We start from the raw sequence: 12,960 nt of genomic DNA, 5'->3' as shown, positions 1-12,960 counted from the left end.
TATCATTGCTGCCCATGCCCCTGCAATTAGACCCCCAGGCCTGCTTCCAGCTATGGTTGGAGACACATACAACCCACCACTCCACTCGGTAACTGTGAAAATGTAGAATTTGGAAATTAATTTTTAAAACCAAAAGAACTAATCCTAATAACGAACAAAGCAATGCAAACAGATGCATCACTCTCCATTGTCTAAAACTTAGGCTAGCTCTTATTTTATCTCAGCACCTATATTGTTTCCTCTTCTTTTCAGGTTGCTCGTTCTGGGAAGTTTTCAATTACTTGAATATAGAGCACTAGTAAGCTTCCCATATTATAATATTGTTTAAGCAGGATCATACATTTACTAGCACACACACGTGGGTATTTCTATGCACAGTGTACACTCTACAGTATAAATAATTTCAAGACACAATATTTGTCAGAAAGAAATGGTAGACTTACCCGCAACAAATTGATGCTGCAGAACCCAGATGGCAGAAAGAAAATAAGTACATTAGTAATCAGCTGCAAATGGGTCAACAAACAATATTCCAATAACAGGAAGAGAAATTGCAGAGAACTTAATCCATAAAATAGAAGGAACAAAATAAAGGTGATAAGGGGAATATAAATGGAAGAGAACTGGGTTGTAATAAAAAGAATTTGTCATTTCGTTATAGAACATGGAATCTGACAAGAAAAAAGATTACAATAGGGTCACAAGCTATTCTGCAAAACAAAACAAATCCTGATTCAACAAGATATTCTGTAGGTGCTTCAAAAATGCTGGAAAAAGTTAAGTGCAAACATATTCAGTAACCAATGTTTGGATGCAAGTGTAAACTTTTCAAAAAAGGAATTGCATCACCTGTCACTACCCTAATACTTTATGACCAGGCCAATGACTTACCTTTCTGATTTCATGGTCTCTATACAGGACTATACTTGTTCCTTTGGGAGCTAAACCATATTTATGCACGTCCACTGATATTGAAGATACTCCTTTAACAGAAAAATCAAAAGGTGGTATAGGGTACCTAGGTAGAAAAAAGTTACAAATTACTTAAACTTATATCAACAACCTCAGAGCTATCAATCATTCCAATACAACAGTCCAATTTCTCCCATTTTGCATGGTTTGTGTCATTCCATATGCAGCATGCTTAATATAAAATCAATTGTGAAAACATTATAGATAGACCCTAGTTTGCAAACAAAAAGATGAAAACAATACTCTGCCAGTTACATAATGGCAAGACATGCTGATACAAGAAATTGGGTTTGTGCATTTGTGATATTGTCAAGTAATTCTTGGAAAGCTTCTCAGTATGAGAAAATGGAATTATTGTCAACTAGAGAAGAAAAAACCCCACAGTGGCAGATTTGGATCCAAAGGGCAGGTTTAAAATTTAGAATAGAACCTTAACAGTAACATAGTAAGAACCAAAGGTGATCGTATACTGACAGCAGCGCTGAAAGAATATTTATTGAAATAAGCTATGCTATGCATACCCAAGCTCACGGGCAAAAGGCAATACAAAGCCACCCAGGCAAAGGTCTACATGGAGACAAATACCAAAGCTTGATGCCAACTGACCAAGTTCCTACAAAAGAAAGTTTCACATTATCAACGTTGTGAAATTCACCAATAAAGTTGAAGTTATGTTCACTTTTCAGCAATTAGATCAAAATTAAATAGTAACAAAGAACTTACTTCAATAGGGTCAATTATTCCATGAGGAAACCCTGGAGCGGATCCAACAATCTGTATTATCATATGAATGTCAGTTGCACTTAATAGCAAGAATACAAGTTATCTGAAGTTTGCATACAGTGGAACCTCCAGTCAAGAATGCAAGAACTTTGAATCTTTGTAATGGAATTAGCACCAGAAGCATAGAAGAATAACTTTGCATACCAAGATGGTATTTTTGTTAATATGGCGTCGAATTGCTTTTACATCCGCTTGGAAGTCTTTGTTAACTGGAACACGCCATAGTTTGATATTGAAATACTGTGCAGCCTTGTCATATGCTGAGTGTGCAGACACAGGAATTATCCTACAATTGAAAGGAAAATTAATTTAGGAAGATAAAAAAGATGGAGATTCACCAAAAGTCTAGTAATGAACATGATACATTTCAGGTCTTGTAATTCCTTTCTTAGATTTCATATAATCACGAGATGATTTGACCGCTAATAATATACTTTCAGTCCCTCCTGATGTCATATTGCCACATACTTGTCCTCCAGAACTTTTTTCCTGACTTCCAAGAAGTGCTGCAGTCATTGCAACCACTTCTGCCTCAAAGCGTCCAACACTCTGGAATACATCCAAATGCAAGGGATTGGTATGTGCAAACCTGAAAGATGCATTAGACTCAGAAATATATAGATAATATGGTTTTTAAACACTCAAGTGACAATCTCGCCAGCAAAGGTTCAAGTTTATGTATATAAAATCAAGAAGGCATAACAGTATGATAGTTTCGAATATTTTAAATTTCCAACAATGAGAAAGCTTACAAGTCGTAAATCCCAAGGAAGACTATTAAAGAAGCCAAATCAGAGCCTGATAATAAAAATCAATAGTCGGAGACTGAAAAGAAAATGAACTCAGGTTCTCTGAACAAGGTATGCTGAAATTTTAAATATATTCAAAACCACTGAAATATGCCTAAATCCATCTACAGGTAACTTAAGAAGCTTGAATATCATATTTGGCAATCAATATATATCAAAATCATTGACATGAACAAAAAAGTACTGCTGAAAGACTTCCATGTTACTAACATTGAGCATGCTTCATTTATCAGAGAAAAATGTCCATCAATTTCACTTCCACCAATGTAGCTGCAAGAAACAAATAAATGGAAAAGAATCTATATGTAAGTACAATCATATGGACCAATAACAAAATGGATACCAAGCAAAAATAATCAGACATTAACATCTAACGTTACCAAAATTACTAACATACACTGTACCAGAGCATTTGCCTTGCCAAGCCACATCTTTTCTTTTCTCCTCTTTCATTTTCTCAAGTACTAAAGTGCCTAGTCCTGTGCTTGGCAACTCTGTTCTCCAACCTTCTCTTTTAGATTTACCATCAGACTGCATTTTATCCACAACCTGCACCCAAAATGACCAGATAAACAACAAAATAAATCACAATCCATGTTTCATGACTCAAAGAAAGCAGCAAAATGTACACCACATTGTTGACAAATAAAGAAAGAGCAACATGTGTAACCCCAATTGCTAAAATGGCATTCCCAATCTTATTTGATACTCAGGTTAACAAATTACTCAGTAATCATCTTGTGCTTATGGAAGAGATTGAATCTTTCCGTGTCTGGATTTGACAAATATCCTCAGTCGACTAACCTAGCTGATCTCTCAACCAACTGGCAGTCAGGAATTCATGAATAAATTTTTATTGCAATTTTTTACTCTATATTTTGTTCATAAATTTCTTCCACCCCTGTTTTTCCTCTCACCCAAAAAACTGAAAGCAAAAAATTTAGTGGGGACCTATATCTGTAAAACCCATCCCTGATTTTTTTACTTATTCCTTCTTTTTAAAAAAAAAAAAAAAAACGCACAAGTTTCAACTTTCAAGTACATACGATGGAAAACTAGCGACATGCACTGACTCGCTCATTCATCCGTCACTGTCAATAATTAAAAACCGCAAAGAAAAAAAAACAAAAAAAACTGCATAACATCAAGTCTCGATGTTACCTACCGTTATTCATTTTTAATATACAAAAATAGATAACACAACAATCTGATGGGGACTCGTAACCAAAACGGCATAGACATACTCCCGCAAGGAAGAAACTCCCCATCTCAGAACATTTGCAACTTCAAAACCACTGAATTGGTGAACTAACCCAATCACTAATATTAAGGATTCAACTCAGTACACTCTAATTCTCTAATCATAACAAACAAACAAAAATGGCCAAAAATCACAGCTCAAATGCCAAATCACAACCAAAAGAAATGAATGGCTCAACGTGAACTAGACACTAATCCAGGAAACAAACACGTAACTTGCATAATTGATTGCCACACCAATCACAATGAAAAAAGAAAAAATCAGAGTTCAATTCAAGTTTAAATGTCAATCCAGCAAAATTACACTAGACCTGACCTTCTGCTTTTCTCTATCAATGTAACTCTTCACTCCAGGGATCAATCTGCCAATCCAAAACACAGATCACAGATCAGAAGAAGTCAAATTTTTGCAAATTATTATTACTATATTAATCAATATTGAGCTGATTTCTTTTATTTATTTATTTTTTCTCAGCTGATTAAATAATAAAAAATATACATAGAACTAAAATGTAGCTACAGTTTTTGGTTTACTTGACAGAGCTCATAAGAAACCCTAGGAGCGAAGCTTTGAGGCCTCTTTCATGGATGAGATTGAAAAATGAGCGAAGCAAGTGTGCGAGGATGAGAGAGAAGAGAGGAGCGAGAAGCAGAAGAAGAGGTTCGTATTGTGAGAGGAACGAGTTCGCTGAAGCTCTGAAGCTATTGAAATGAAAGCTCAGAGAAGATAACGAAGAAGAATAATCCATTGGAGTTTTTTCTTGTTTTCTTTTGTGAATTTTGTGTGTAAGAGACGAAGGAATATAAGTCTTCAGTCTTTTGATCCGTAATTTGTATTTTCGGGTAATGATGAAGACGGAAAGAAAAAATGGATTGGTTGGTATTTTTCTTTGTCTCTTTGCGTTGCGTGGCGTGGAAGAAAGTGATTAAAAATGCATTAAGCTTTGCGGTAGCGTGGACCGTGGAGTCTCTTGTTCGATGTAATTGGGCTTTTGATTTGGGCCTTCCTATCCAATAATTCGAAGCAAGTTGTGGGCTTTGATTTCATTGGACCCCCTTCCCCACCCTCGAAAAACGGAGTAATTCGTTCAAGGTTTTAAATTTTAGGTTATGGTTATGTTTAAAATTATTTAAATTTCATGGAAGGATAATGTATGATTTTAAAAAAATAAAAAATTGAATTTGAATTGAATTAAACCAAATTTTAGAAGAGATAAGTATAATTTATCTATCAAGAAAACAATGATAAAGACTCAAAACAAATATTTATCTAACCTAAAATAAAAAATCGCGATATTTTTAATATACTTATTTATTTATTTATTATTAATTTATTATTCTCAGCTTAAGTGAGAAAACTAGGGTGGAATGAAGAATAAGGAGTAGCAACCAAACCAGAGAGAGAGAGAGACTCAAGGGTTCGTCCTTCGTTCTCGTTTTTCAAATCAAAGCAAAACTCACGAATTCCCAATTTTGTAACTACTCTGCTACCCGCGAAGAAGAAGAAGAACCCTCGTTTTCTCGTTCCGTCACTAACAAATCACAATCGCACAAATCTCCGAACCCTCAAAACGCCTGCGTTTCACGCTAAATGCTTCGCCACACACTCATCCTCCGATAGTTGCTGCTTTGCTGAGTATCACTCTCTTCCATGGCTCTTCCACTCGGCAAGCTCACGATCCTCCTTGGTGCAGGTTCACACTCGTCTCCTCTGATTCCTTCTTCTGTTTTATTAATTTTTAATATTAAGTGTTTAGCTTCGATTTTGTTTTTTTCTCACCGTGTTTTTCGCATCTATGTTTAATGTTTATCGTAATTTAGCTGCGTTTATGGTGATGATATCTGAAACCGGAGTTGGTTTGATTGGTAGGGTTGTGTTACTGTGAAATTACCTTTCTGACCTCGGGGAAATCCGCTTGTGTGTATTGTAGGTCTTGTTGGTTCGGTCCTCGCAAAGGAGGGGGGTCTTCCTGATATCTCTAGTGTTGTCTCCGGTGCTTACAAGGTTAGTTTTACGGTTGTGATGCCGGTTTCACATTTTGTTTTGGTGCATTTAAGCATTTGATGAATGATGTAATTATGCGTATGATTTTGCTCGTTGTAGAAAATTGATAGATGAATAAGATTGTGGTGTATATTTATCTTATTTTTACTTTTATTTATCTTATGTTTTTCAACAATGTGGCCCAGAAATTGTTCATGTTTTGTGTATATGATGCAGTTTCATGTTTATTTTGCACTCCAGGTTTTTTGGAAGCTAGGTAAAAGTGATGAGTCTGCTCCAGCTGGTAAAAAGCCACATAATGATGCTTTGATTGCTCAGGTTATCTTTCTGTTGTCTTTTCAATTTTCAATGATTTGATAATATTGATCGTGAACAGCATTTGGTATCATTAACTATAGTCTACAAGGTTACTACATTTAATGAATCTTATACTAAATGGAAATATGTATTTGTTCTAGTTATGACCATGAGAGAAACACACTGGCAAACTTGTCTATTCAATATGGTCTGAGCTTTGCATGTTGTGCTTGTTAATTGTTGGAATGTTTGTATCCTGTGGGACTGTTTGCCACTATTATGATCTTAACCTTTTGTTGTATGTTTCATTAGCAATAAGATTTATCTTATAAGATGTTATTCTAGCATTTTTACATAAAGGGGAGGACGGGATGTAATCTTGTTTCATTTATAACTTAAAACATCAAAATCCTTATGCCCAATATGTACTATCTGGTAAAGGGCGGATGGGTGTGATAGGCACTACTTAAGAAGCTATTTATAGTCTCTAGCTATTGGCTGAATGTTTTTCTCTCACATTCACAGAATTGAATAAAAACATCACCATGTTTCACAGTTTATATACAAGCTACAAAGAGTTAAAGTATAGTTAAAAAAGATTGATATTTTCCCCTGTTGACGATTTGAATGGCTAAAAGAAATGGTGATTTTGTAATTATATATTCAATATCAGGGTAATTGACAATGTTCATTAATCCTTTACATAAACAGGTTAACAGCCTTCGGCAGGAACTACAACTCCTTGCTAGAGATAGATCAATCACAATTGTAAATGCAAGTGGAACAGGTTCTAGTTATCTACTTCCTCTTACACATTTTGGGGTCCTTTTGTTATTTTACAATTTACATTATTTTCTAACTTTTGCAATACACAGGTGGGAAGAAATATGTCACAGTGGTAGTTATTGTTGTGGCAGGATATGGCTATATTTGGTGGAAGGTAATGTGTTTTTTCTTGTGATTTATTTATTTATTTAATTTTTATAAAACACAAGAAATTACATCAACCTAAAACTGGGAGAGGAAACACATACTAGAAAACAACTCTAGAGTTAAAAACTAAGAAAATGAAATTGTGGGATGTGGAGGATTTGTCTTTCTAGACGTACACATTCCTTGAAAGCCAAATCCTCCATTTCTGTGAATTGTTGATTCTATTGTTTTGTTTGAGTAGTTTTTACTGTGATTTTTGGTTGAGTCATGCTGATGCTTGCTATCAATATTTTCCATGTCATTTTGAGCATAATAATTTGCATTATTTCCAATTAAATGATGTTTAGTTGTCTGGGCTGTACAAGTGATAGATCTTGAAACTTTAGTCTATGGGAGTAAAATCCATACACCACAAATTTTTTATACCTAAAGGGGGAGCTGAAGAAATTTAATGGATAGTAGTACTGTTTCTAACTACTTGTGTCGCTACATGTAAGCCTGTCCCTGTCTGTTATATACTATTCTAGAAACGGATGATCATTGACCTTATTATAGTTTTTCAAAATATTGCTTAACTTTTTTATGGTTTAAATGTCAAACACTGTACTCTAAAGATAAAAGAAACAGAAGTTAATCTTCGTCTCTTCATTCCTATCTCCACATATGTTCTCCTAGTTGATGTTCGGTATGGTGGCTTGGTTATGTTTGCACTTTGCAGGGATGGAAACTTCCTGATTTGATGTTTGCGACAAGGCGTGGTTTATCTGATGCTTGCACATCTATTGGTAATCAGATGGGGAAGCTATATGAATCAGTTGAGGTACTTTTTATTGTTTGGTCTTCTTATTTTTGTCAAAGCCCGAGCAGTTGCAGTTAGTATTGTATATTTATATATGTATAGTTGCATACATGTCTTTGATGACTATAATAGATTCTTTTATGAGTGTAATTGCTGTTGATCGTTAATGATGTTTACTCATAATCAATTTGATTTTTTCTCATTACAAAATGATATTCTTTCTTGATTACTATCAAGCTATTGTGTATTAATATAATTTTTGTAACTATTTTTCTTATAATTTTAATTGCATAACATGCATTCGTTGTTTTTCTCATAATTACTATGGTTATATCCTGTAATTCAAATAAAATAATTTTTGAAAATAGCACTAATAATGATCACTGCTATACTAGTCGTAGTGATAGTTTTGGCTTTTGTGTTATGCTCAATTTATGTTTTGGCTTTCCATGAAAAGACTTAGGAATGGATGTTTGGTTATATGCAATGGTTTCAGGATGCCAAAAAGAAGTTATCTGCTAGAATCAACCGTCTGGATAAAAGTTTAGATGAATGTGCTTCCCTTACTGAAACTACCAGGGAGGAGGTGAGTAAAGAGTTCGCAATTTTTTCTTTTCTGTTTTTTCCTTGCTGTTTAATAATGTTTTCTTCTATTGTAGATCTCGGTAATTCAACAGGAAGCAGATACAATAAGCGGAGATTTCAAGTCTGTGCGAGTTGCAGTCCATGTCCTGGTAAATCAATTGCAAGTTAATGTTATTTCCTTTAGTTTTAATGTTGGATTTTGAAACTAACCATAATTTCTTGCTTCTCAGGAATCAAAAATCAAAGAAATAGAAAAGAAGCAGGTATAATCAATTAAATTCAATTCATTGTCTACTGTTTGGATAAAAATTGTTTTTGTTTGTGGGGAGTGATATTATTTAGACTCATGGTTTACTGTTTTTATCTGCCTAGGTGGCCACAACTGAAGGAGTATATAGGTTATGCAATATTTCTACAGAGATTCAGGCAAGAACATGAACTGAACTTCCGTTTGAATAGATTTCTTTTATTTGTCTAGACTTAAAAGCCTAATTCTCAAGTGTGCCTTGTTTTATTATTTTAATTATCTTCTTTCCATTTAATTGTTATATTAATAATAACTATTTTTTTTCCTTTTCTCAAACAAATAACCTCCTTTTTTTTGGTAATTATATAGGCATCTTTAATCAATTCTCCCAAGCCTGCAAGTGAGCTACCACCAGTTTCCCCTTCTTCTAGGGTAACCACTTTCTCTCCACGTTTATTGATGACTGCAATTATGCCCTATTTGAAAGTAGTAGTATCATGCATTTGGAGTTTGACAATAAATCATTAGGAATTTCAGCTCCTAGTTTAACAATATTTAGCCCAATTTTTTCTTTAGAACTTATTCTATTGTTAACTTTGTAATCCTATTTATACAGGCTACGCTGCCGGGTCCTTCAAGGCTATCTCTTGAGCCACCATCTGCTACACCATTGTCAAGGGTAATATATCTACCTTAATTGCGATTGGGAAATCAATTTGAAGCATATTGTTAAGTATCTAAGCAAAGTGGTGAATGAAACTTTAAAAGCAAGAAGTCAGTATCAATTTGATCTATGTCCTTAATTGGAAGTACCAAGGAGTTCTAAATGAATAATAATTTAACTTAATAGTCCAAATTAAGGGTGGGGCTTAGTAGTTAGTGCTATAATTTGTTTATTCATTCCTTTTACTCCTCATTAACATTTAACACTTCATGCCCCCTTTCTTTTTCCCTACCTCATCAAAACATATGGTAAAGGATATATGCACCTTTTAGGGTGGTGCTTTGCTTTTTAGGGAAGTTTTTACTGCAACCTCCCATTGCATGCTTGATTATTTGTTCCGACTATCTCTTTTTTCAACAGAATGGATCTATGCCTCCGGCTTTGTCAATTGATCCTCCTTCTCCATCGAATTCTGCTGGATCTTACCAGGTTTGCACTTTTCTTACTAATCGTGACAAGCCTCCTTTAGAGAAGTTTGGCTGTGTGCCAAAATGATTAATCTCCATTTTTTGTTTGAAATTTTAGAAAATTGTTGGTTGCCTATCTGCTTGTGGTTACGCACGGTTGACAGAGTTGTTTGTGCCTCATTGTTAGCTGAGATAAAATATTTTCATGAACTGTTAATCCATTTGCATTTCTACTGATGTGCTTCATTTGTATCTGACCAGAACACGCAGTGCAACAGATTCAGTTGTACAGCAAATCCGCTCGAGTAGTTAACAAAAACAGGCCTGTTTTTGTTTTTTAAGTGACATCAATTATAAGTTGTGCCCAAGCCAGTCTTGAATAGAAATGACTGGGCAGTGAATTTTTGTAGAGCTGCTGTTCCATTCAGCTTCATGAGGATTAAACTTCAAAGACTATTAGTTTGTTCCATATTGAACTGTTAAATCCGAAAAGAGGTTTAAAAAAGAAGAAAGGGAAAAGTCTATTGAATTGTTTTGTTCACTTTAGTTTTGAATAAAGTACAAAATCTATAGAACTTTAGTTTAATTGTCGGGCCATTCTTATGCCCTTGTATATGGTATTCATGGTTCCTTAGCTACTATATTCAATAAGACCTCGATTTTAATTATGAAAGTGTTTGTCTATAGATAGTTAACAGTATGAGTACGATTTACGAATCAACCAAAGATTATCTAAGTCTGAACTAATAGTTTTTTATTCTCGAGAATTACCTTTTTCTATGGAAGCACTTTTTTGGTATGAAAAACTATTGGGGCACCCGAGTTTACTATCTTAACTAGATTAACAGGTGTAGAAATATAGATTACTGTGTTTTAATTCGTTCGATGAAGGGCAGGGGGCAAGTAATTGTTAAAATTAATGCTTAGTGGCACTACTCAAAATACACGCACCTGAACAAAGTTCTATAACATCAATTACATGTTTTAAAATACACATATAAAATAACGTAAATTGTAATTAAAAATTTAAAATATTTACAATTTAGACAGAGTCTACATTTGTAATGACTCTACTTCACCTAATCTACATTTCTATGTCCATTTTTCTCATAACTTTTGTAGAGTACTCTTGGTTATTGCAACTAAAAACTTGCAAAGATTGTTACCACGGGAGGTTCATCATCATCAGATAAAGGTGCAGCACTATCATCACATTTCAGGTATGATGTTTTTCTGAGCTTTAGAGGCTACACAAGACTCAAATTCACAGACACACTCTATCATGCTTTGATCAACAAAAGAATCGACACCTTCGAAGGTTCTCTTCTTGAAGCCATTGAAAGATCAATGATGTCAATTCTGATACTTTGTCATAAGTATCCAACTTCGCAATGGTGCCTTGATGAACTGATCAAGATCATGGAGTGTTCGGAAAACGGAAGAAAGCCACCGGTGTTACCAGTCTATTTCAATGTGGCAAAATCAGACGTGCAGTTTCAGCTTAATGAATACGGAAAAGCCATGGCTGCGCATGAAGAAAAAGGCAGATAAAATCACAAGTTGGAAGCATGGAGCTCAGCTTTGTCTGAAGTAGGCAAGATTTATGGTCAACGCTGGGATCACAATAAAATATAAGTATTTATTTTGTCTTAAAATAATATTATTTAGAAACGTAATTATCTTATTTTAACATTTGTTAAAAATTTATTTATGAGTATATACTCATTTTGGTCCTCAAAGAATTTCAAACCAGACATTTTAGTCCCCAACTAAAATTAATTACTCGATTGGTCCCTAACAATTAATTCCGTCAGTCAATTAGGTCCTTGGCTCCATCAACTCTAACAGAAGACAAAATGGTTCCTGAAAACTCTAACATGGGACAAAATGATCCCTGACAACTCTAACAGGGGGCAAAATGATCCTTGACCCCTTTATTCGAAAACGACATTATTCTTCCCCAATGTTTATCATATATCGCATAACCCTATTTATACTCTCCTTCTTCACCTTCACATTCTTCTTTTCCATCTTTTCTTTCCTCCTTTTTAGCTTCAAGATTAAGCCATGATGTAATTGTCACACGTGTCGCACCTACCTCAACATGTCATGGACCACACACTTCCTAAATCTTTGTGACTGGTACATCCACCTTCTATGCACTTCACTTACCAAAAGCATCCACTTTCATGTCTTTGATAACATCACCTCCAACCCCGACAACGTCCACGACATCCTTAAGACCAAGTTCCACAACTACTCCAAGGGCACGGCTTTCTCCACTCTTCGGCAAGCAATATAGATTGTTGGATATTAGAACATCATGAGAAGATTCTCCTTCGACATCATATGCAAATTCTCATTTGAAATAGACACCGAGTGCTTCTTTCCTTCTTTCCTAGAGTCCAAGTTGGCAGACAGTTTCGACCTCGCATCCAAGCTATTACAACGAGCAATGTCGCCGTTGCCGCTCATATGAAAACTAAAGCGATTACTGAACATTGGTTCGGAGAAGAAGCTGAAGGAAGTGATCGGAGTGGTGGAGAATGTGGTCATGGAGATGTTAGGGCAGAGGAGGAGGGAGATGGCAACAGCGACGACGAGTCTTAACAAATCAGACTTGCTGTCTAGATTCATGGGATCCATCGAAGACGACAACTAGTTGAGGGATATAGGCATTAGTTTTCTGAATATAAATTGATTGAGAATAAGTTGAGAATTTTTTTTCTTGTGAACATTAAATTTATAGAGTGTGCATTGTGTAGTTTGAAGTTATAGTGTTAGACTGTTAGTGTTATGCGAGATATGATGAAAATTGGGAGAGAACAGTGTCGTTTTCGAACAGAGAAAATCAAGGACCATTTTGTCCCCTGTTAGAGTTGTCAGGGACTATTTTGTCCTCCGTTAGAATTAAGGGAGTAAAAGACCTAAGTGACTGACGGAGTTAATTGTTAGGGGACCAATCGAGTAATTAATTTTAGTTGAGGACTAAAATGTCCAATATGAAATTCTTTGAGGACCAAAATGGATATATAGTCTTTATTTATTTAACATATATGTTAAAAAAGTGACTAAAATCTTTGAAAAGATTAATCTGTACTTATATAAATTTTGAAAATCTTAAAAATAATTAAAATAT

At 34.8% G+C, this 12,960-nt stretch overlaps 2 protein-coding genes across 3 annotated transcripts in view; one reads left to right on the top strand and one right to left on the bottom strand.

The window, feature by feature from the left end:
• LOC107635623 (sphingosine-1-phosphate lyase) overlaps positions 1-4,703 on the bottom strand; it is a 6,137-nt gene extending 1,434 nt beyond the window's left edge. The window contains exons 1-11 of one of the 2 annotated variants that reach the window (XR_002362081.1): positions 4,359-4,703; positions 4,141-4,186; positions 2,962-3,113; positions 2,775-2,834; positions 2,120-2,344; positions 1,900-2,041; positions 1,696-1,746; positions 1,494-1,585; positions 892-1,018; positions 444-459; positions 1-92 (exon numbers count right to left, since the gene is read on the bottom strand). Coding sequence is in view for 1 of the 2 variants with exons in the window: in XM_021122223.1 (XP_020977882.1) it covers positions 1-92; positions 444-459; positions 892-1,018; positions 1,494-1,585; positions 1,696-1,746; positions 1,900-2,041; positions 2,120-2,344; positions 2,775-2,834; positions 2,962-3,113; positions 4,141-4,186; positions 4,359-4,573 (1,218 nt within the window). In the remaining variant the exon portion in view is untranslated. The remainder of the gene's footprint in view (positions 93-443; positions 460-891; positions 1,019-1,493; positions 1,586-1,695; positions 1,747-1,899; positions 2,042-2,119; positions 2,345-2,774; positions 2,835-2,961; positions 3,114-4,140; positions 4,187-4,358) is intronic. The other variant, XM_021122223.1, reaches the window with a different exon arrangement.
• Positions 5,149-12,960, top strand: part of LOC107635621 — a 24,230-nt gene continuing 16,418 nt past the window's right edge. Inside the window, exons 1-13 of the mRNA XM_016339142.2 lie at positions 5,149-5,518; positions 5,756-5,829; positions 6,070-6,147; positions 6,838-6,913; positions 7,002-7,066; positions 7,778-7,879; positions 8,355-8,444; positions 8,518-8,592; positions 8,674-8,706; positions 8,816-8,869; positions 9,060-9,122; positions 9,307-9,369; positions 9,775-9,843. Of these exons, the coding sequence (XP_016194628.1) occupies positions 5,476-5,518; positions 5,756-5,829; positions 6,070-6,147; positions 6,838-6,913; positions 7,002-7,066; positions 7,778-7,879; positions 8,355-8,444; positions 8,518-8,592; positions 8,674-8,706; positions 8,816-8,869; positions 9,060-9,122; positions 9,307-9,369; positions 9,775-9,843 (885 nt within the window). The 5' untranslated portion in view covers positions 5,149-5,475. The remainder of the gene's footprint in view (positions 5,519-5,755; positions 5,830-6,069; positions 6,148-6,837; positions 6,914-7,001; positions 7,067-7,777; positions 7,880-8,354; positions 8,445-8,517; positions 8,593-8,673; positions 8,707-8,815; positions 8,870-9,059; positions 9,123-9,306; positions 9,370-9,774; positions 9,844-12,960) is intronic.

This window comes from Arachis ipaensis, chromosome B04 (assembly GCF_000816755.2).
Source record: "Arachis ipaensis cultivar K30076 chromosome B04, Araip1.1, whole genome shotgun sequence".
In the NCBI taxonomy this organism is placed as follows: domain Eukaryota; kingdom Viridiplantae; phylum Streptophyta; class Magnoliopsida; order Fabales; family Fabaceae; genus Arachis; species Arachis ipaensis.
Note: the sequence above shows the minus strand (reverse complement) of the source record. Positions and strands in the feature narration are given on the sequence as shown.